The 23,039-nt window shown below is 40.5% G+C and overlaps 1 protein-coding gene across 11 annotated transcripts in view; it reads right to left on the bottom strand.

Moving 5' to 3' along the window:
* The window catches only part of LOC101156134 (neurexin-3b), a gene marked incomplete at its 5' end in the record, with an annotated part of 300,242 nt that overhangs the window by 180,395 nt on the left and 96,808 nt on the right, over positions 1–23,039 (bottom strand). For all 11 annotated transcript variants that reach the window (XM_023953188.1, XM_023953183.1, XM_023953192.1 and 8 more), the window contains 1 exon segment: positions 21,494–21,877. In XM_023953188.1, the coding sequence (XP_023808956.1) occupies positions 21,494–21,877 (384 nt within the window).

Genomic DNA, 23,039 nt, shown 5'->3' with positions numbered 1-23,039 from the left:
TTACTGTGTACCAGGTTCTGTTGCACTATGACTTCCCACATTGCTTCAGTGCTAGAAAACACTTGGGTGGTGATGTCATAATTATCCACACGTGATTGGCCTCTTGGGACACATGCGCTTGCACGCACATACTTAAAAAAAAGGGCATAGAAAGAGCTGCAACAACAATTCAAATACTCAAAAATATCCCAGCAGACCTCACTCATTCAAAAAGATTTTAACAAAGAGGAAGAAAAAAAACAGGAATAGAAGCATTTATGCACTTAAATATGTACTCAAATATGGAATGAAGGGAGCACACTTTACACCAGGGGTTCTCAAAAGGCGTCCCGGGGGCCAATGGCGGCCCGCAGGAAGATTTTTTTGTGGCCCTCAATAAAAGAGAGCCAGAACAGGTTCATTTGGGGACAAACGTTGTGATGGCGAGAAGAAAAAAGCACTTTCAAACTAAGTGGACAAATGCTTACTTTGTTGTACCTTAAAGGTTGGATAAAATCCTGGGCCTTATTTGCAAGCAAGTACATTAAATGCTCAAAGAATACAATAAAAATCATCACTAAAATCATAAAAACGATGACAAATTTACAGGCGAGGAGCGCAACAATAAGCTCCAACAACTACAACGAGGCTATGCTGCACAGCAGATACTGTTTACAAAAATGGCTAAATCCAGTGAAGCTGTGACAGAAGCTGGCTATGTTGTGGCTTTGGAACGTAGCTAGCCCTTAAGTGACGGAGAGTTTGTAATAAGAATGTATGCTGAAAGTAGCTGACATTGTTTGTCCGGCGCAAAAGAAAAAGTTTGCAGAAATAAGTCTGTCAAATGATACAAATACTAGACGAGTAGAAGATCTGCGAGCAGCAGTTTTCTCCAGGGTTTTGTCAGTTCAAATTGGATCAGGTATGTGTTTTGTGATACTTTTCTTTTCTCTCACAGCATCCCAGTGTTTAGAGAAATAATAGTAATCTCGCTGCAAACCAATGGGAATAAGGAAAGTCTGCTTTCATGGATAAGATGTCAACAGATATGTCTTTTCTGTTTATCAGTATAAAAGCAGAGGGAAGAACCCCTAAGCTAGTTTAAGAATGCCCAGTGAGGCCGTTCTAAAGCTGAGGATTTAACCGTCATCTGTCAGTCACCTGAGCAACAGCTAAAGAAACGAAAGAGGCGCCCAATTCCAGTCTTCAAGGACCACTAAACTGAATGTCACACAGGTCTTTCAGCTTCTTATCGTTTCAATTAATAGCACTAAGGTGGATTTGCAGCCTTTGTTGTACAACAGACGAAGTTCTGCACAGAAGGGGAATACATAGAAAAAAGTTTATTTTTGAATTCGCTTTATCAAAAAAAAGTTTATTTTACTACTATATGTCCTCGATCATTAGAAAAATGCCACAAGAACATGTTAAAAACACAAATTCTATCGGAGTGGTTTTTAAAGACGAGATCTTATAAAATTAAAGCATGTTTTGGAGCTCTATAATTAGGAATCAGGAATCAGGAAATCTTTATTGTCATTTTATCACATGTTGTTTCTCTTTCGGCTTTTCTTATGACATGATAAAACGAAATTAGGCTCTCTGGTCCCGGGCCAGCCGTTTACATTCAGACATTAATAAATAATATAATATCAATGTGACATCAATATGTTACGGTGTGGTTCCTGGTGAGTATTCCACAGAAAGTATGTTTCAAATTGCACTGTATATTATATTAAGTATTGCACAGCCCTGTTATATTGCACATGAGAATTACCTTGTTGTCCATGGAGGGGGGGTGGGGGGATGCAGTGATCAACCGGAGTTCAGCAGTCTGACTGCTTCAGGGAAGAAACTGACATGCAGAAAATGACATGCAGAAATAATAATAATGGGGAAAATGGTTATTCCTAATCAGCAAACTGTGGTATTTTTGTGCAAAAAAACATGATTTTCTCAAACTAATGTGTTCATGTTGGCAGGTTGTAAAATCTGAATGCCAAGGAAATGTGCTTTAATGTTTTCTTTATCATTGCCTTTAGCACAGCACAGCAGTCCAGCTTTGACATAACAAGAAACCTGATCATCCTTATTATTCTGCAATCAAATAATTCCTATTAGTACAATGCAGCTCTGTATTTCTGCCTTTGGCAGGAAATAATGTTGCAATCATAGAAGCCAAAACATGTCAAGTGTGTCTGAACCCAGATTTTAGAGCATTTTGAAGGCTGACGCTTCCCTCAGACAGCTCAAATGAGGGGAATAAAATCACAGGCATCATTAAATATTCTGTTATGCTCAACCATCAGGATAACATTAAACATTGAACAGACTGCACGAAGGTATGAAGAAAGCTGTAGGGCTTAAATGAATATGACAGGTGACTACGCCATATAGATGTTAATAACAGTTTTCAAAAAGTACACTGCAGCTGAGCTATTTTTGCAAAGTTTTCTGAGTCACTGACTTTTCCCTAACGTTATTGACTTAAAAATAAAGAAACTACTATGGATGATCAGTTCTGCAAACATTTTACAGTGTTAAAGAATATAGGAAACTCAAAGTGATTCCAATAAATTTGGAAGATTAAGATGTTGGCTAATTCATTTTGTTTATGTCATATGTCAAAGCCCTTTTGTTGTGGTAACAGGATTTTTTGGGGAGTTTTATTGTCATATGTGCTCTATGAGGCCAAAAAATACTGAACTCCGTAATGTCAAAGCATGAATTGGTACCATCTCTTTGGATGTTACAGAGTTGTGTCACATTTTCAAACAACTGAGAAACGTGTGATTTCAACGTTCCGTTTACTCCCCTTGTCCTATGGATCAGAAATTACCCACAATACCAAAGACCCAAAACAAATTAAACTCAATTTGATTTATTAAAAAAAAAAAAAATATTAGAGGACCAATGAACAATGATCTTTTTTTTTAATGCAAACCAAGTGGAATAACTGTCTATTATTGCTAATCATTATGAAATTACTTCAGAAATAATTATATTAAAATAAAAAAGTTGTCAGAAATCTGGAATTTCTTTGTCAACAGTTTGTTCTTTTATATTTTTTTAGGATGTGGAATATATGTTTTTCTCAAAACGACAAATCGTTACTTTACGTTTGTGAAAACATTCAAAATCAACTATTTAGCACGTGCATGTACAAATGTGAGGATGGGCTTTGCAGATGAATTTCTCGCATGTACAGCAGCACAGCTTTTGTCCTTTCAGGGACAGAACTGGAAACTTTTACTTCTGACCGACCCGACTGCAGTCTCAGGTGACTCAGGTGTGCGTGACCATCTGTAAATTACAGAGTTTTTCAACAATTCCTGATGTTCAAATGTGTTTATAAATCATGGGTCAAAATGACCCATATTACAATCTTATAGTGGTGTACAGCCCACATGAAAACCTAAAACAAAAAAAAATAGAACTTTTTTTCTAACAATGGAGTCCCTTTTAGGGAAATTCACAACATTTTGAATAAGAAAAGCAAAGGGTTAAGGTTATTTATTTTTTTTACAACTAAACATGGTAGTGGGTCACTTTTTAACCTTAAGACAACACAGGAGTTAACCTAAGCATCCAGCAGCATTTTGGTACATTCCAGATCCCAAACAGAAAATTGAAAAAGGCCCCATGGGATAGTGAGTTACATTGCTCATTTCAGTGTTCAAACAGCAACATTTGCACATTAATAAATGTGTAGTGGCTACCTGCTCTATGAGCCTTCAGCCCCCCCCTGCAGCTGTCTGAGCCTTCTCCTGACACAGTGGGTGGGCAGCAGTGAAGCTGTAACAAATCTCCCTTTGCTGCCTTTCAAAAAAAAAAAAAAAAAGCTCACACTAAAACAGGAAGGGATGCAAATATGAACTTTGCACAGATGCACACAAACACAAGTGTTAAGTCAGAGCGCCGTCAGGGGGCAGCAGCCAGCTGCTACAGCTCTCGTACTCCACCAGTCATGAACTGAGTAAGGAGACTGAGGGAATCTAAATAAATAACAGGAAGGAGGCTCATCAGAATGAGTGGAGCTTAGGTGAACTAGAAAGTAAAAACAACCAGAATTAGAGTGCTCATCCAGGGCTTAGTGTTTTAGTGTCATGACATGTAATAGGTGTGACTCCCATTGCTCAACTAGACCCTTAAATGATGCAAATTCATTTATATTTCATATATCCAGCATGACTTCAGTGTATTTTACTCCTTTATTTTTTAAGGGGAATTTCCTTTAGAGAACGTTAGGGTGCCTCGATTAAATCTGTCCCTTCCCTCTTACAGATAGAACGAGGGGAAAGGATGCTGGGAGAAAAGGTGCAGCACACGCTGTGTCACACCAAGACTGGCTTTACATAACCCAGCACATTTAATTACAAATGGGGATTAGGGAGTGAAGGGATGACGCTGAAAAATGGAAGATCTGCTCGCCTCTCTGGGATATTTTGCAACAAAGTCAACAATGTTCACCTTTTCCTTCAGCTTCCCACTACAAAGCCTTTTTTTCAGTTCCTTTTGCTTTAGTGAACTGTGTGAACCTGTCCTGGCAAGGTGTTTAGAAACCCACTCTGACGAAAAGGGTTCTTGTGAAATTCTTCTGATGATGGAGGACATTTCATTGCATTAGTCGTTGTGAATTAGGGTCAGAAAAGAAATCTGTTGGAAAGAGTTTGTAAGCATTACGTACAACTGCATGCCATGAATCTCCCTGCTCCGCTCTATTCTTATGCATCAACTTCCAGACAAATAAATCCATAAATATCTTTGTTTTCCTCGTCTGATCTGGTCTCTGGCTCAAAACTATGGACAGCTCTGATGTTGCTCACCATTTTTGTTGCACTGGTAATGTTAGATTGGGGCCGTGGAAGGCTGTAAGCTAGCAGGAGAGAGTGTAAACAAAGTGATGATGGGAAGTGGGGGAAGTTTGTGAGGAACATTTGAAATCTTCCTAACTATATGTAAATATAGGTGATTAAGAAAAAGTTAAATTAGTTTTTAGTGGTGGAAAAAAAAAAAACTTGCAGTTCTGCCTGGAACTCCATTAGGAAGAAACTAGAACAATTATAGTTCTCCAAGAGTTAAAAGGATCAATTATCCTAAGTGGACGTGTTTAACAGACAAAGCAGAGACAGGGAGCGAAGAGAGGCTTGTTTTTAAGGACTAGAAAATATGAAAGGAAAAATATGCAGGCCCAGGCATTTTCATGCACCCGTCACAAAGTAAGCATGCCTCAGCTTCAAATGAAAAAAGGATTAATTTAGTATGCCTCCCAAGGCTGCAAAACTGCAAAACAGCTTGAACAGAGCTTATAAAATCTCAACAGTGGTGCTTAGATATATACATGTTCAGCTGTGTACCACTTTATAGACTAAAACCTGAACAAATAGAGGCAAAATGCAGAAATGAACAGGTGAAACAAACTTCAAACAGGCACTTAAATCTTTCTTTGTCAGTAACTAACATTTTTATTGTAAAATCCCTTTTTTGTTAATCATTGACAGAAACCACAGGGCTGATGGAGTGAGCTCACCTGCTCATGTGCTTTTCAAAGACTCAGTTTGAAATGAACATTTCAGAGCAGTATGTCAGAGTACCTTGGCACATTTATTCTAAGCGTAAACAGTCTCTGGTGTAACAATGACTACTGCCTTCTTTCATCTCAATATGGTGACATTTTCTGAAGGGATTTTTTGGTCTTGCTCAAGAGTCTCGTTACACAGCAAAATAGAAGCGGGTGTAAGAAAATAGTTGGTAAGTTGTTTGATCTGCATGTGGTAAAACATGTACAACTATAATAGTCATAGTGGGTACAAACATTAAACCCCCAAAAACATTGAAATAAAATCAACATCACATCTTCAGTCTTTCAATTATTACCTACAGACTATACTGGCTGTTTATTCACCCATGCTCAGTTTTAGAGTACATAATTGCAGCAACATCTGTTAGAAAAATCAGCTTTGAATCGTAGCTAAATCCTTTCCTTTCTTTGGCCTACAGGCATCCCTTCAGTCTTTTTTCCATAAAATGTCCAATGCAAATATCATTAGATTTAACATGTGGCTGAATCTAAACATCATTGTCCTCAGATTATTTGAAATGTTGCAAAGTATACAGAAAAACGCAATTGTTGAATGAGAAGTTCCATAACTTTCAACTACTGCTCATTTTTGATCTATGAACACTGAAGGTGTACATTTATATAAACCCTTCTTGTATTTCGGACTGAATTTTTTTATTTCTTATCATTTACGAACAGACGAAAGGGGGCAAGTGATGCAATAAGGGGGTGATAGAAAAAATACACTTATAGATATTACATAAACAACCTAATCCACACACACATATGTTTACACACAGGCTAAACAGGTTAAACATATATAATTCCTGCATGCATACAAATGTATGTGGCAGCCAGTCCTCCCGCAAGATCCTCTCCATATGGAGATGTAGACAAAAGACATCCATCCTTAACCAACCGGGCACAGGCCAAGACCTGTCCCCCCTTAGGGTGCAGTAGAAGGGGCCCAACCCAGAGAAGAACTAGGGCCAATCAAAAGGTGCTTACACGGTACTCCAGACAGAACAACAGCCAAGCAGTAAAACCAACACCAAACAGAAAAAAAGACCCTCCAGACAAATGCCATTTTTATTTTTTAATAATAATAAATAATAATTGATACTTTAATTATCCCACAATGGGGAAATGCTTCTCCGCATTTTGACCCATCCCCTCGGGGGAGCGGTGAGCTGCAGACTAGCCGCGCTCGGGGGCGACAGCTGCCTGGCGAGAGCGGGGATCGATCCGCCAACCCTTCGGTTGTTGGACGAAAAAAGATAAAGGAGGAAATGAGACTTAAAGAATTTCCCAAAATGTCTTGTGAGAGCTTCATTGATGTGGATTAGGACACGGCAGGCCATGTTTGTCTCTTGATGTCATTTTCCACATTAACGTCTCTTTTCTTCATTGTCTGCTATGTTCTTTAACACCCCTCTCACCAGTTATTCTGGGTACACTACGTATGTACTGATTGGCCCGTTAGTTAAGGCAGACCTTGAAGTGTCTTATCCTCTGTCTGCTTGGATAAAGGTGCTTGTCACAAGCATGAGGTGAAAAGTAGGCCTAAGAAAAGGCGAGAAAATAAGAGGAAGAAAGACCGAGAGATGGTTCAGAACTGTGAAGTGGATTTTTTTATGCTTCTTTTACTTAACATAAAGGAGCAATTTAGATCACTTCTTGAAAAGAAAAAAAAACAATGTCCTGTAAAAAGAGGACCATGTCTAATCACAATCTGTAGAAAAAAAACTGAAAATAGATCTCAAGGATGACAATTATATGTGTTTAAAAATCTCAAATATCATTAAAAAATGGAAAACTGCAGCATTTAAATGCCTTTAAATGATCCTTAATTTTCAGTTTTTAAATTAGAGGCTTTTTTTTTGTTGCCTTGGAGATGGAGTCAAACCCATCCCATAATTCGCTCCTTCACACTCACAAAAGCTGTAATTGCTTGCACAGCTTAATCTCAACAAGATTTGCACGCTTTGTCAGGTTAAGACCGAATGGGTGATAGCTGTTTAAAGTCAGTAGTTTCAAGTTAATGAAAAGCATTCATAAACTGCTGACACAAAAAGGTAAAAACACCATTTAAAATTCAGATTCATTCAGCAGTGAAGCACCAGGCAGATTTTTCTTCCCTTCTGGCAGGTTCAACTCGGTTTTATTAAATATTGCAGAAACACAATCCAAATGGAATACATTTAAAAATAAAGCTTTTCTCATTCACTCAGAGCTGCCCATATCCATCCCAATGAGCGCCTTTTTACGGACTTTTTCTTACATTTTTTGTGAGACAGACACATTAATCAACTCAGTTCTGCATTGCACTCAGTAAACAACAGAAACCAGGAGTCAAAGTGCTAAATTCTTCTTTTCTTTCACCATCAGTCAAAAGCTTCAGAGAAAAAATGAGCAGCTTACATTATAATTAAAAGGTAAAAAAAGAAGAAATACAGCTGAAATAGCCACAGTATGAATCAATTGTAAAGCCAAACTGTATTTGAATAAATTTGGTATTAACAGCATCAAAACTGCATAAATGGAATCTGTGTTTTATTGAATGTCACCTGAAACCTCAACATATATATTGAACAAATTTATTGCTGATTTTCACGCTGTGACAAGGTATTACTTTGGGTAAACATTTGACAAAAATAAGTATCCAATTTATACTTAACTGTTAAAGGATTAGGTAAAACGTTAGAAACACGTTTTTATTCACTTTGCATTTAGAAAATGTCTACATAAAGATTGTTTAAAATACAGCTGTTGGGCAAAACTGAAGGTCTTTAGCTCATCTGAAGAAAAAAAAACAATACAGATTGTACCTTAAAAATTGAAATAACAGTAAAAATACTCCCTAAAATCAAATTAACCCTGGAGAGACCAGGGTTGTATGTAATGTAAAATTGGCGACCCCTGATGGGAGAAGCCGAAAGTGGAAGAAGAAGAAACAAAAGAAACCTGTAAAATAATAAAAGGAGGGCTGAATTTGACCCTGGGACCCCCATGAGCAATTTTCTTCCTGGCTTTTAAAGGTAATCAGACAATTCATTTTGTGTTTGTTCATTTTTGGGCAGACGTAATAAACAGTGGCAAAAAGAATGAAAAAAAAGATTAAATAAACAAAAGAAAATAACTAATTTGTAAAATAAATAAAAAGAATTGACAATAGTCACATTTGACACAGTGTGTTCTCCAGGATTAAACTATTAGGAAATGTAAAAACTAAAGCTAAGCTAATGAAAAAAAGAGTGTTTTAAATTGTGTCTGAGGGATTCACACCATTTTTCCAGTGAGGTTGCCACACTATCAGGGGGTAACAAAAGAAATATTACATCATGATAATTGCTAAGATTCAGAGTTGACCTTGCATTATGAATGCAGGTCTCTTATAATAAAGGTGAAGTCAGCTGCGCTTCTTTTAGAGGTGGAAGACACAAAAGCAAAATGTCATGTCCTGAACAATTTTCGCTAATGTCTTGTCAGAAAAACTTTCAGATAAAATCTATTTTAGCTAAAAAAAAGAAAAAAAAAAATTTTTTTTATGTTTTATCTTATATCAAGATGGATTTCTTTCTTCTCAGATTAAGCACATTTCCTAAACTTTGTTATATTCTGTCAAGGATACTGTATTCTTGTTTAAAAAACGATTCTGTAGATTTTTATTTATTCGGTTTTAATTTAATAACAACACAATCGAATACTAAAATAAGTTATAAATATTTTTTTTTTTTTTTTTTTTACTTGTCCTGTCCAACAGCTGGGCAGGCAGATGAGAGCTGAGGGCCTCTTGTGTTGGACATATTTTACTTTAACAAGAGGGGTTATTAATCTTCAGACAAACCAAAGGTGTGACTGAACAAACCCCTTTTGTAATTGAGGCCAAACTTTATTCATCCCAACCATGATTGAAAATCTTTGGTGTTGGACCGGACGGAAAAGGAAAGAAGGGAAGAAGAGGCCCGCCGCCCCCGCCCAGGAGGGGGGAACCCCGGGGAAAAAAGGGTGGCCCACAAGGGGTGTCTTAAATATGGCCCGACCAGGCTCGGCCATGTTGGAAGTTTGGCGGGGCCCAGCGCTCAGGGGCAAGGACCAGGACACACCCCCCAGGGACACGAACACCCCCGGCTCAGGTGTAATATGAACCCCCCCACCGTGCGGAGAGAGCACCGCCGGGCCCAGGGAGCCGGCACCCAAGGGACACGGCCGCCATCGCCAAGGGGCCTGCACCCCCCACCAGGGAAGGGGTAGGGGACAGATTGACCCAGGTCCCACCTTCCTTGCAAAATGTGTGTGCGTGTATGTGTGTTTGAGAGGGTGTGTGTGTGCATGTGTGTGTGTTTATGTTGGAATGTATACATTGAAGGGGGAGGGGTGTGTGTACTAAGGGGGGTGCAGTTAAAATTGGCGAGTATGGCACTAAGGGGACATCTCCTGATTACTCACAGTGATGTCCCCTCACCCTCCCCACCAAGGGGCCCTAAATGTCTAAGGTGCGGTTAAAATTGGCGGGTAGGGTGCCAGGAGGACATGTGCTGCTTGCTTGCAGTGATGTCCAAGCACCCCCCCTACCAAGGACCCTACATGTCTAAGGTGCAAATAAAACCGAAAGAGGGGGGGGCCCACTCCATACGGCAACCATAGGAGGAGGGCCACTGCCAAGTAGCCCCCCCCCCAAGGTGCATCGCAGGCTAGACCCCCACCCCCTCACCCTAATATGAGGTTATATGAGGAAGGGGGTAAGTTGGGGACAGCTGGTAGACTGTCCCCCGGTGGTCAAACAGCTGTCCCCCCCCCCCCCCCCCCAGCAAAGGGGCCAGGGCCACCCAGCCCAGGGGCCCCACCCCAGGAGGCGCCGACACCCCAGGCCCGGCACCACCCACCCCACACAGAGAGAGAGGAGCCAGAAAGCGTCACTCCCCCCGGAGCAAGCCCAGGCCCCCACCCCCAGACGCCGGCCCTAGAGGAGCTCTGGTCAGGCCTTGACGGGACCGAGGAGGCCAACCGGCCGAGGCAACCACTGATTGCCTCAGCGGAGACCTTGACCCTTTAGCCCCCCCGACCCGTACCAATAATGCCCCCCCCCCCCCAGAACGCCCCCCCACAGGACAGGGCCGACAAGCCCCCCACCCCACAGCCGAAGCGGATGACACCCAGAGCGACCGGGGGCCCCGAGAGGGTTGTCCCGTCCCAGAGCCAGGGAAGGGCCGATCCCAGCCCCAGGTGCAGATGGGCAGCCCATCCGGCGCCGCTGCCCCCCCCCCCCCCCCCCCCCCGGAGCAGGGCCCCCCGCCAACCCCCCCAGCGCAGGCAAAGGGACCACCCCCCCAAGCCAAGCCAGACCACCCCCCCACCACGCACCCCCCCAACCAAGCCCAGACGACCACGCAGCGCCCCAGCCCGCCCCACCCAGGCACCGGCCCGACCCCCCGACCAACGGAGCCAGGCACCGGAGGCCCCGACCCCCACCCCAAACCACGGCAGAAGGGCAAGAAGCAGCGACGACCAAGCCCCCCACCCCCTAAGTCATGGAGTCAACCACAGGAGACCAGAGAGACTGAATTCTTTCAAAGTTACTTGAGCTTTGGGCTGACATTTTTTCCAAGCTGATATGATCAAACAGCAGATTTTTGTGTTGACTTATGTTTATATTTTTCTTGTTTTTCCAATTTATTAAAATAGTTTTTTTGGCAATACAAAGAGTTGTGAAAATGATAGATGCTAATCCTTCTTCTATATCGATGGCACCAAGCACACAAAGTGACGGTGAGGCCGTGATTGAAACCTTAAGCCAGACTGATAAATCGACACATACCTGCTGCCAAAGAGCCTGGACAGGAGTGCAGAACCACAGTGCGTGCAAGTAGCTGTCGGGTAGATTATTATCACAGTGCTCGCAAATGTCTGAGTTACTGAGACCCATCTTGAACATCCTCTGTCCAGTGTAGTAAATTCTGTGAAGAGTTTTGAGATGGATTAGCTGCAGATTTGGACTTTTTGTCAGTTTAAAGGTGTTTAAACAGAGTTCTGACCAGAAGCTTTCATCTGTGCTGATGCTCAAATCTGCATCCCATTTTTTTGTTGGAAGGGCAATATTGTTATCTAAATTACACAAAAGTTTGTATATTTTGGAGAGAGTTCTATTCATTGAAAAATTAATCAGAGTGGTAACTACATCTGGTAGCTTTAAATCGTCGTCTTTAAATTTATACTTTTTAGTAATACTTGATTTAAGTTGCTGATATTCCAAGAAGTTATTTATTCCATGTTTGTCTCGAAGTTCCTGCGGAGTTATGAATCTTCTATCAATAATTACATGCTCTAGTTGTTTTATGCCCCCTGCTTGCCAAGCTGGGAAGTGAATCATTTTTTTGTTAATAAGGATGTCCGGGTTGTTCCAGATGGGTGTCATTTTGCACGGTTGAATTGATGATTTTGATATTTTGAGAAATTCCCACCAGGCTGTTAAAGTGGCATTTATATTAATGCTTTTGAAACAATCCTGTTTTTTAACTGTTTGGCTAATAAATGGTAGCTGTGACAGGTTGATCTTTCCACATAACGCCTGTTCCAAGTCTAACCATGAGTTGGTTTCTGGATTATTTTTTAACCATTTTAAGATGTATTGCAATCTATTTGCAAGAAAGTATTTGTGGAAGTTAGGTAATTCTAATCCTCCACAGCTTTTTGCAGATTTTAAAATAAAAATTAAAATAAGTTATATTTAAAATAAATTCGAGCCACTTCAAAACATTTGGACTTGTTGATTCCTTTCTAACAAGGTGAGCCAAAATTTAAGATTTAAATCAGATCCAAATGCTGGATCTGATTTGGATCAAATTTTAAATACGGACTTTGTGTTCAAGTTTTTTCACTTATCTCGCCCAAGTATTCTGGGTGCTGAGTGAGTCCTTATCCGTAAGAAGTAACCCCACTGAAAAAGCCTCCTTTGGGGCTCTAATGTAATTTCCACAAAGCAAAATCCACTGCACTATTCAGGCTAGTGAACATCAGAGTCACCCAATCTCTGATCTGCAATTACCACCTGTGATTATGTTGTAAAAATGATGTGGCAGCCTATTATTTTTCTGCCTTTATAAATGAACAATGAACAAAGCGAGGAGGTAATTGCATAGTGTGGACAGAAGTATTGTGACGCACACACACTAAAAAAAGAGAATACGGAGATTGACCCACTTAATTTCCTAAAATCAATGCTTCATTTTATTGAATTTTCAATTAAGAGACGACAAGAGTGTGTCAGTAAGCTGAAGTTCAAACAGGACATCGCCTGAAGTGCAAATACAAAGACATAAGAAGGCAGCAGTGTAATGAAAGATGTCATCACTGATCTGTGATGGGCTTACTTCCAGCCATCAGCTCAGGCCTGGAGCCAGTGCTTCTCTTCACAGACAGTCAGGGAAACACAAGCACTTACTGTATGTGGGCGGTGGCATCTTGTAAGGGAGAATGCAATATGCATTAGACACAATTCAATCTGTCTCCTGCGGATTTGTGTGCATGTAGATGCAACCAGAAAAAAAGAGTAGAGTCTCGGGGGGATTGCCTGGCACATAGCCGACACAATGTCAGAGAAATACACTTCATTAAAGCCGATTAACTTCTTTATCAACTGCCCAGTTTTGTTTTATTTTTTATTTTGCAAAGCTTTACTGTCACCACCCTTCAGAACCAACAAACCACCTCTTTCTGTCTGTTTGAGTGACTGTCTTGATTGAAACGAGTCACAAGATGGCATTCTTTTTCTCCTGGCAGCCAACGACATCAAATAAACCCCCTGTAGCCTTGAATTAATGTCACCTCTTACACTTAAAGACTCAAATACGACCTAAATAATCTGTTGTAGTTGAGTTCTCCTTATGGAGAGTAACATTTGAGTAACCTTTTCATGTAGTGGTACGTAAAAATCAAAAGGAATTGGAGCCCGGAGCGATCTCCCAAAGACGGGAAAGGACGGAGTCCACCTTAAAACATCATCATTAGAGGAGAGAAATGGCTTTCTCTCGTTTTGCTCTCTGTACTGACTGCAGGCTTTTCAAGATAAAAATCACTTCTTAGCCTTACTTTTAAAGTATTCATCTGCATGCCTGATTTAACCTAATTACAAACATCCCACACAGATTAGGCTAAATTGCAAAAATAACTTTTTCTTTGGTGAGAAAATGATTAAATCTTGCTCTAGAGGAACCCAAAACGTTTACATTTGTACAGTTCTACTTTTTTGAAGTGCATGTTCTTGTCACATTTTTCTTTCATTATGGGGAACATATGTGAAAGAAAATTAAGCCTCAATTTGCATTTTCAGAGTAATTCAGCAATCCATTTCAGAAAAATTCAGCAAAAATGCCATTAGCTTGTAGCAGTCACGTAGGTGCCATAATCCTTGGACCAAAGCTCCCTACCCTCTTTGTTCTGATTCTTTCGCTTGTAGACAAATAAATACATGAACGTCTTTGTGTTCTTCATCAGAGCTGGCATCTGTCATTAAACTGTACGACTGGATAGCGCCAATATTGATAACCATTTTGTCTCATTTGTAATGTTGGGTTGGGGGTGTGAGGGACTGTAAGCTAGCGGGAGAGTGCATGAAAAAAGGGATGATGGGAAGTCTGAGCAGGCCTACACTGTGCCAACGATCTCATCCACAACTCAGAGGTAAATTTCTAATTAATTCATGTCTTCTTTCACTGCACCCATAAACCTCCTCTTTGGTCTTCCTCTAGACCTCTTGATTGGCAGCTCTAGACTCAGAATCATTCTACCAAGATAAACACCGTCTCTCCTCTGGATATGTCTGAACCATCTCAGTGCTCACATGACATCTGATGTCCCTCTGATGTACATATTCCTGATCCTCATCCATCCTGGTCACTCCCAACCCAACTTTAGCATTTTCTTCTCTGCTAACTCCAGTTCTAGTTCCTGTTTTTTCCTCAGAGCAACTGTCTTCAGGTCCAACAACATGGCTGGTCTCTCCACAGTTTTCTACACCTTTCCTTCCATTTGAGCTGAAAATCCTCTATCATTTTCTCAACCCCTTCCAACTTGCCTGCATACGCTTCTTCATTTCTGTTCCAGACTCTTCATTACTCTGGTCTGTTGACCCTAGATGCTTCAAAATCATCCACCTACTTTATCACTTCTCCCTGTAACCTCACGCTTTCGCTTGGGTCCTTCTCATTCAAACTTGTACTCCATCTTGCTGCAGCTAACCTTCATTCCTCTCCTGTCCAGGGTCACCCTCCAACCATCCAGCTTTTCCTCCACCTGTTCCCTGCTTGCGCTACAAATTACAATGTCATCTGCAAACACTGATTTGCATATCTGGTTTGGCAAAGATTTTAGTTCGGATGCCCTTCATGACATAACCCTATATTTATCCAAGTTTGGGACCAGCACAATGAGACCTTGGCTTGACTCCCTCGTGGCAATATTCCGCTCTGAAGAAACTATTTTTTAAGAAAAGCAGGGGTTTTTTTTGTTGTTTTTTTTATTTTGGCTAAAATTACATAGTCATATATAAAGGACCACTGGGAACACATTTACAGTAGATCAAAGGATGATCAGTGTGGGACTTTTAACAATTTGGGATGTCTAAAAAAAATCATGTCAATCTACGTGTCCTGCTATATTAACTTTTTTTTTTCCCTCTTTGTTTGGAACATCTGCTGTGGCTGTTTGAATTCAGTTCACAGGCAGACAGGTTTCCAGCAGGCCTGCAGTCCTGGTCACAACCCTGACAAGAGAGGTCCACAGGGGCCAGGGCTCAGGTATTATGCACCTGCACATGCCACTGGTACTGCCTGGCCAGCTGGCCTAAAGCCTCAGCAGTCAGGAGGCTGTGATCTTCAACAAAATGCTCACAGTCATGAACAAAAGGGATACAAAATACAGGGAGAGGGCAGGAATACTCCTGAACGGAAAGTGTAAGCATAACACAAAAATCACATTTAACAGGTTCACATAGGATGTGCACGGGAAACACACAAACAACCTCCCTGCTGACGCCACATCTGTTTGTGTGATGCCAAGGCATGCGCTCGATCACAGGTGCTGTCATGTCTCGTGGGGGGAGCCAAAATGATATGCCAAACAGAGGGATGGTGTGGAGGGGGTGTCAGAGGGAAGATGTAACGGAGGAGGGAAGCAAAACAGAAACAAACCTGAAATAAGACAGAAATCATCTTTATGGCCTAGTAAAGCTGGCACTGATATCAGGTACAATGGAAGGAGAAGACAGCTTCACTGTCGTGTGCTAGTTGTTGCCTAGTGCGATCTTTGATCTGCTCAAACAGTCTAAAATATCTGTCACGTTGCGTTTTTCTTCTGGTAAACAGAGCAAAAGGAATATTCGGCTCCCAGATGAAGAGTTACACGCTGCTCTGTTCAATACAAACAAAATGATTTTTTTTTTTTTCATTTTCAACCAAACTGTGGTAAAATAATAATTTTATGGTAATTTAATGATAGATTATTCCGACAATTTGTTAAATTTTGTAAAAGTGTTCCCAGTGGTCTTTTAAGTAGCGGCATGATTAATTTGTTGTTTTCTAGTAAAAAATTTCAGCAGAGCGGCAGTCGTTCAGTAAAAATTTGTTTCCAAATTGTGAGCCAGACCATTGGTGCAGAACAACCCCACCCCCCTTCCCGTCACCCATAACTGAACTATGTGTTTACACGCTGTCCCTCTAGTGCAACAAAAATGACGAGCAATATTGGAGCTATCCAGCTGTTTAGAGTCAGATACCAGCTCAGACAAGTAAAAAAATAAAACATATGTGGATCTAGTCGTCTACAAGTGGAAAAAAGAGGCATCCGAATGGAGTGGAGCAGGGAGCTTGTGGTCCACCCAGTGTATTTTCTACAAGACAAAACTATTTTTTTCAAACTGTATTTTTTCATCTTCTCCTGATTCAATTTGAATAAATAAATACTCAGAAATGTATTTTAAGCTTAACTTTCTTAATGTATGTCCTCCATTGTCAGAAAAAAATTTCACAACATCTTAAAAACATTATATATATATAGATTATGTACGTATAGGTAAATGGTAAATGGCGTATACTTATATAGCGCCTTTCTTCCTAAAAGGACAAAGCGCTTTACAGTCACAGACCCATTCACCCAGTCACACACACATTCACTCACTGGTGGTGGCTCCGCTGCCAAACACAGGCACCTGCCTACCACCAGAGGCAAGGTGGGGTTCAGTGTCTTGCCCAAGGACACTTTGAATCATGGGCGTGCAAGGCGGGAATTGAACCTGCAATCTTATGATCACGGGTCGACCGCCCTACCGCTGCACCACGACCGCCCCTACAATATTGGAATGGGCCTGATTTGGAATTGGAAGTGGAGACAAAATACAAACAATACTAGAACTCCATGGAAAATCCCAGTCAGAAAAGCAGTATTTAAAATAACCAGGATATTGTGCCATTATCACCAGTGTTTTATATATTTTTGGAAATCTCTGCAATTTCCATAACATTAACCAAAAATGCTTTTCAAAAACCACAACTACAGGAGGTAGCCCCAAGTTTGCAAAGAAGACAACTCTATTCTTTAGTTACTTTTACACAAGGGTTGTAACAATTAATTAAATAAAAAGGTTGCTATTCCTACAATCCAAACCACAATGATTTGTCTGAGGAAGGTTGTAAATCAAATCAACCTATACTATTGTATAATTGTTTCAAAAATAAACAAATCTATTTTATCCATATTGGAAAATACCATTTGGACTGATGGCAGGTTTATTTTACTTATTTACTTTACAACTGACTATACTGTAAGAAATAAATGGACTTTGGATTTTAGGTCAATGAATCGGATCAATCAAAATGAAACAATATCGGCTATTGTGAACCACAAATTATGAATTGAATCCTTGTTAAAGTGAATGTTACACTCCTACTTGACACATATCTATGAGTTACAGCAAATCTGTTGCATCTCCCACACCTCAATAGCACTGCCGTCCAGCTCCAGCCCCAAAGCCTGCTCTTCGTAGAAGACCTCAAGTACCACAACAGAGTCTGATATTTTCAACCAACAACCTGCTGGGCCCAGAGGATTTATGGCAAACTGACCCGTTATCACAACACACCTTCAGAGTGTTAAACTGCCACAAGAACTGGTCAGAGGTCCTTTGGCATCAATATGAGGACATGCTCAATGTTAGCAAGGTGGTCACCAGCAACTGGAGACATTTTAGATGGACAAACAGAAGCATGAATTGAAACCAGATAAAAAGGTTACACTTCCTGCTAAAAGTCAGCAGGAAAGGCCAAACTGTCAAGTACAAATGTAAAACCTTTGTTGTTCTCATGGAGCAACACTGATCTCTTATCTTTCTACCTCCTGTCTCATCATGCAAAAACAATTCTCTGTCGTATAGTAAATAGCAGACTTGAGATCAATAGCAAATATCGTGTGTGAATACATCTCAAGGGTTGTTTGATTTCATCTCTAGGGGAGTGTCAGGCACTTCCTTGCTTGGCAGCAAGGAAGAAAAAATGCTCTTCTTCCAGCAAGACATGATGCTTCCAAAAGGCATTTATTTCGGAAAAAATCTAAAACATCAAATGCCATTTTAAGCATTTCAAATTAAAACATAGATTGTACATCTTAAGAGCTGTAAACAAAAAGAAACTCAAATTGTGTTCCATTACCAACTGCAATCTTACAAATACTTTGTGTTAGGATCAATTTAAAAAAAATGTTTTAAAATAGTAAAATAATTAAGAAAAGTAAGTAAGTAAGAATGATTCCAAACAGAAAGCTGGACATAGCAGTCAAAACTGCCCTTATGATTAAATATGGGCTGTCTGCAAGCTGAAAATAGTCAAATCTGTACCGGACTTGCATGAACTATCAGGGTCACAGGCCGCTCTGTCTGCAGATCAAAAATGTTTGTGCACATTTTTATTATAGGTATTCTGTGTTCGATATATAGCAGCAAATGCCTATGCAACATGCAAGGGTTGGAAAGGGTGATGTAGGTGAGATGTGTCATACGGGTTTTTTATTTTTTCAAAACACCTCCAAGTCTTAGGCCTGTTAGTGCTGTTCTCACACCCTACTACCGACTAAAATGTGGCGTAAGGGCACCACATCATCCCTGTATGTCATAAGTGTGTGTTTCTTAGCCTTATGAATACTTCACAATACACTTACTCGCATGACAATGGTACATTCCATTATCATGACGTCCCTGACGGTAGCCATATGAGGAAACTGCAAGACAAACCTGAGACCCCTCAGGATGCATCCACTCCTCTCGATGACCTTCCACATACAGAGCTGGACAACCCCAAAACATGCAGCCCCACTTACTGTACTGCATACTGGTAAAACTCAGAACCAGTTTTTTCAAGTGCTAGTTAGTTAAAATGTATATTTATTATAAGATTCTTGTTAGCTAAACTCACTGGATTTTGTTCCCTGTTCTTTTATCTCTCTTTTTGCCTTCAGTTCACAGCCAATCCATGCCTGCTTGGACTGTCATTCCAGCTCCAGCTACACTTTTACTAGTAATGATTTGCTTATTTGAACAAGCCTCCTGCAGTTTATGTTGAATTAACTACAAACATGTCCTAGATCATAGCAAAACAGTCCAGTTCCACCAGTAGACTTGGTTCTCTCTTGCTGTTAAACATACGCAATTCTACCTTAGATGATCAGCTCAGTTGTAGAATATGGTTGTCCTAAAAATGCATATTTTAGATACAAGAATTGTATTTTTTAGTCATTCATGAATTGATTGTTAAAATAAAACTACTTCTTTGCGGCTGTTAACCCTGTAAACCCTTTGGTTCCTTCAAACCATGTTCTGCATGTGTTCAGGACCCGTCTTTGAGTGCATCATGATTAACCAACTATGACAGCCCATTTCTTGTACTGAAAAGTTTCCCAGAAATGTAACATTTCCCGAAGGGTAATCTACAGGGCAACCTATCTACAAAATGAATCTGAACATTGACTAGTCCTTTTTCTTTACAATGAGTTGTAAAAATGCCACCTTGACATGTATCATCATGAGTAAAATTCATCTTTCATGTTTAAGGCTTTACAAGCTATAATAATGCATAACCTTTGGAAAATATAAAACATTTAAAAATATTCCAATTAAATAACCAAAACCATGAACTAGGACTGAGCATGAAAATAGACAACTGTTGTGTTTCTTTCACTTTAAGAGCTGGTTCTTATGGTTTTCATACCCGGACAGAAGTGATGCAAGTTTGCAAACTAAAGGATTTTTTTCCTCATCTTTCTAATTGTTGACAGTGAACGATTTATATGTGCTGACATGGTGCAACATTCAGTACTGAGCAACACAAATACAAACACACACACACACACACATCGGCGCGAGCAGATTTGTATAACGGCTGCATCAGAGGCAAAAAATTCACTTCCAGGGGCAACATCAGCACATTTCATTCCACTTCTGCTGCTAAGAAGATTGAAGCCGAGTCCCACTGCTCCTAATGATGGCACCTGACGTCCTGTGGGATATCACTAAGTAACAGCACCACTCAATGAATGGAGACATGACATTTCAGGGATAAAAATGTGGCAAGAAACAAAATGGACATTGGAGTCATGTAAGTTTTAAAAGGTACACAACTTCATGCTTTTTTTTTTCTTCTCTGTGCAATACTTTTTGTGTATATCAAAGCAAAACTATACTGTTGGTAAACAGTGTATGCCTATACAGCGCCTTACTTCCTTCTTGGAAGTGCTTTACAGTCCCATTCAAGCACGTTCACACTCATTGACTTGCTGATGCTATCAAAAACTGGCGCCAATCTATAACCATCGGGAGCAATGTGGGGTTCAGTGTCTTTCCCAAGGACACTTTGACACATATATAAACTGTAAAACATAAATCTACTTCTTCTATTTGACTTCTGGAGACTATTATGTTAACAATCTTACAGTAAACTCCGTTTTTTGCCAGAAGTTCCTCAGGAAAGCTCTCTGCAATGTCTTTCCATGCATAGGTCATGCCTTTTGGCACGCTGTCCGTTCCTTAACATCATCAAAACCCATGTTTGTTCTTGCAACCCTCACTGGGATTTTCGGCTGTCTGTTCCCTACTTCCATAACTCCTTTTCTTGGAAAGAGTTGGCCGATAACACTCTTTGAGGTCACTCTTAGGTCGTCTCTCAGCAGAACTTCTAGAAGGCTCACTATGAAGGAAGGATATTTTGCCCTACACTGCTTCGTCTTGTCAATAACATACTACCTCTCCTTCACCAACACTCACATTTACTGTCAGCTTTAACAATCTGCTCTCCAGATGTTCCTTTTTTTCCCCCCTCAAACAGCCTCATCTGTTTACAGATCTTAGGTTCTCAGAAGGCTGCTTAAAGTCCTTTACTCAGCAAAGTAAGTCTCTGTGAAACTGCAAAATGGCTGGGAAGAACCTAAACAATGCACAGATAACGCACTCTTCCACAGCAAAGTGTCCCCGTCTCCTCTCTATCATCAAAACTTCATGATAGAGAGGCAGCCTCTTAAAATTCTGAAAAGGAGATTCTGTTTTAACCAGCGGGAAAGAAGTTCAACTTCTACCCAGAAGCTCTTCCAACTCGGAGTTTCTATTTCACAAAAATATGAAATAAAAATAAAAAATGGATCTAAATAAAAGCACAAAAAGAATGGACAAAGCATCTAAGGTCACACCTGTTTGCTAAACTGGAGTGCTATTCACTTACTAGAAAATCTGCAGAGCAGGTTGAATTAGTGGCACTCAGCCATAATGTTTGAGGTTAAAGAAAAAAAGACCTAATCCGCGAAATAACGCTCTACCAGCTGCTCTAACCTTTTTCAATCTGATTTACCAACAAATCAATAAACCTTTTGGCAGATAAAATGGTTTTAAAAACAAAAACAGATCAAACTGAAAATGACACTGACCTCTCTCGCAGGTACTGTCCCAGAAGCCCGTCCCAGTGCAATCACACACGAATCGGTTCCATCCCTCCCTACACGCTCCATTGTTTTTGCAGGGGCTGCTGTCACAATGCTTTCCCGTTATCTTGCTGCAGGAAAACTTGATGTCAGTTATGTTTTGCATCTGAGCGATCTGCCGGATGTTCTTGCTCCGTCCGTCAATGAAAAGATCCCGGATGCAGCCCACATAGCCGTAGTTGAGCATGGCGGTCCAGAGCTCTGTGGGGAGCACCAAACCCGCCCGGTTGTAAGGCAGACCGCCCAAATAAAGGTCTCCTTCAAGGTCCAAGATCTCATTTTCTCCACTTGCAGTAAAAGGGGTCCGATGGCTGTTTACTGAGATGATGCCTGCAGGGCAAAAAAGCAATTATTCCCAGATGTCACATTCTAGAGGTGTACATGTTAACATGTCACAGCGAACAAAGTCATATTTATTACTTTGTATTTTCTGTACAGACCTTGAAACATTTAGAAAAGTGCTTTTTTACATGAAGTAAACATGACTCAGATCCCTTGGGCTTTTGCAAGGAGCCAAAAAAATTGAATAAGAGTATCTTAGGTTAAATTCTAATGTGTTGAGTAGATTAGGCCAATTAGTCTGAAGATGTAAAACGTCAATTTTCACTGAGGTGTTAGGAACAACACAAACAGTGTGCTACGTTCAAGAAGGTGCCAAATGCACATTCTTGAATGCACTTTCAGCATATGGTGCTCATGGTGGACGAGCAGGGAGGGGCCTCTTCTTTTTCTGTGTCTACTGTTAAATAGTGCATGTCCGTCAGCTACAGTTGGAACAGGCTTGGTGTGAGTGGTGCAATTTTTGTGAATCTTGTTCCAGACTTTTTCTTTCTCAGCTCTATTCCAATATATGACAGACTTGGTATCATAACATTGCGGCCGGGCACAAACCTCAATGTTTAATTCCTCTTTCGGGATCAATGTTCAAACAATTGGCACTTAAGCGAAAATAAAAAAGATGACTTCCGTTTAGCACTACCAAATCCAAGTCCCTGATTGGTTAAAGTTCAACCTGGTATAGCTAATTCAAAGGTGTTTTGTACGTAGAGCCTAAAAACGGTTGTAGAAACCTATCTAGTGACACATGAAGACATGAGTTTTGAACGTGGAAACCTGAAGCGCCCATTTACACCGGTTTACATAGACTGTTCATGTAGTGGTCATTTGAATGTGTGTTGCTGAGGGCTGGGGGAACATACTTTTGGACCAGAGTTGTCAAAATCCAGACCTCGAGGAAAGCCTTCCTACTGGATTTCCAGAAATCCTGCCTTATCTGCTGCTGATTACCTGGATCAGGTGTGTTTAGCCAAAAATGAGCTTTAATGGCAGGTTGGTTGGAAAATGTGTGGGACAGCGGCCCTTGAGGTCTGGATAATGACACACCCTGCTTTAGACTAAATGACGGCATCAGGTTTATTAACTTTTTTATTATTATAAACTCCTTTTGCAATTTCTTTTTATTAAGTAAAACGAAAAGGTGAAAATAAATACT

The sequence above is a fragment of the Oryzias latipes genome, chromosome 24, assembly GCF_002234675.1.
Source record: "Oryzias latipes chromosome 24, ASM223467v1".
Taxonomy (NCBI): Eukaryota; Metazoa; Chordata; class Actinopteri; order Beloniformes; family Adrianichthyidae; genus Oryzias; species Oryzias latipes.
This window is presented reverse-complemented; position numbering and strand designations above follow the sequence as displayed.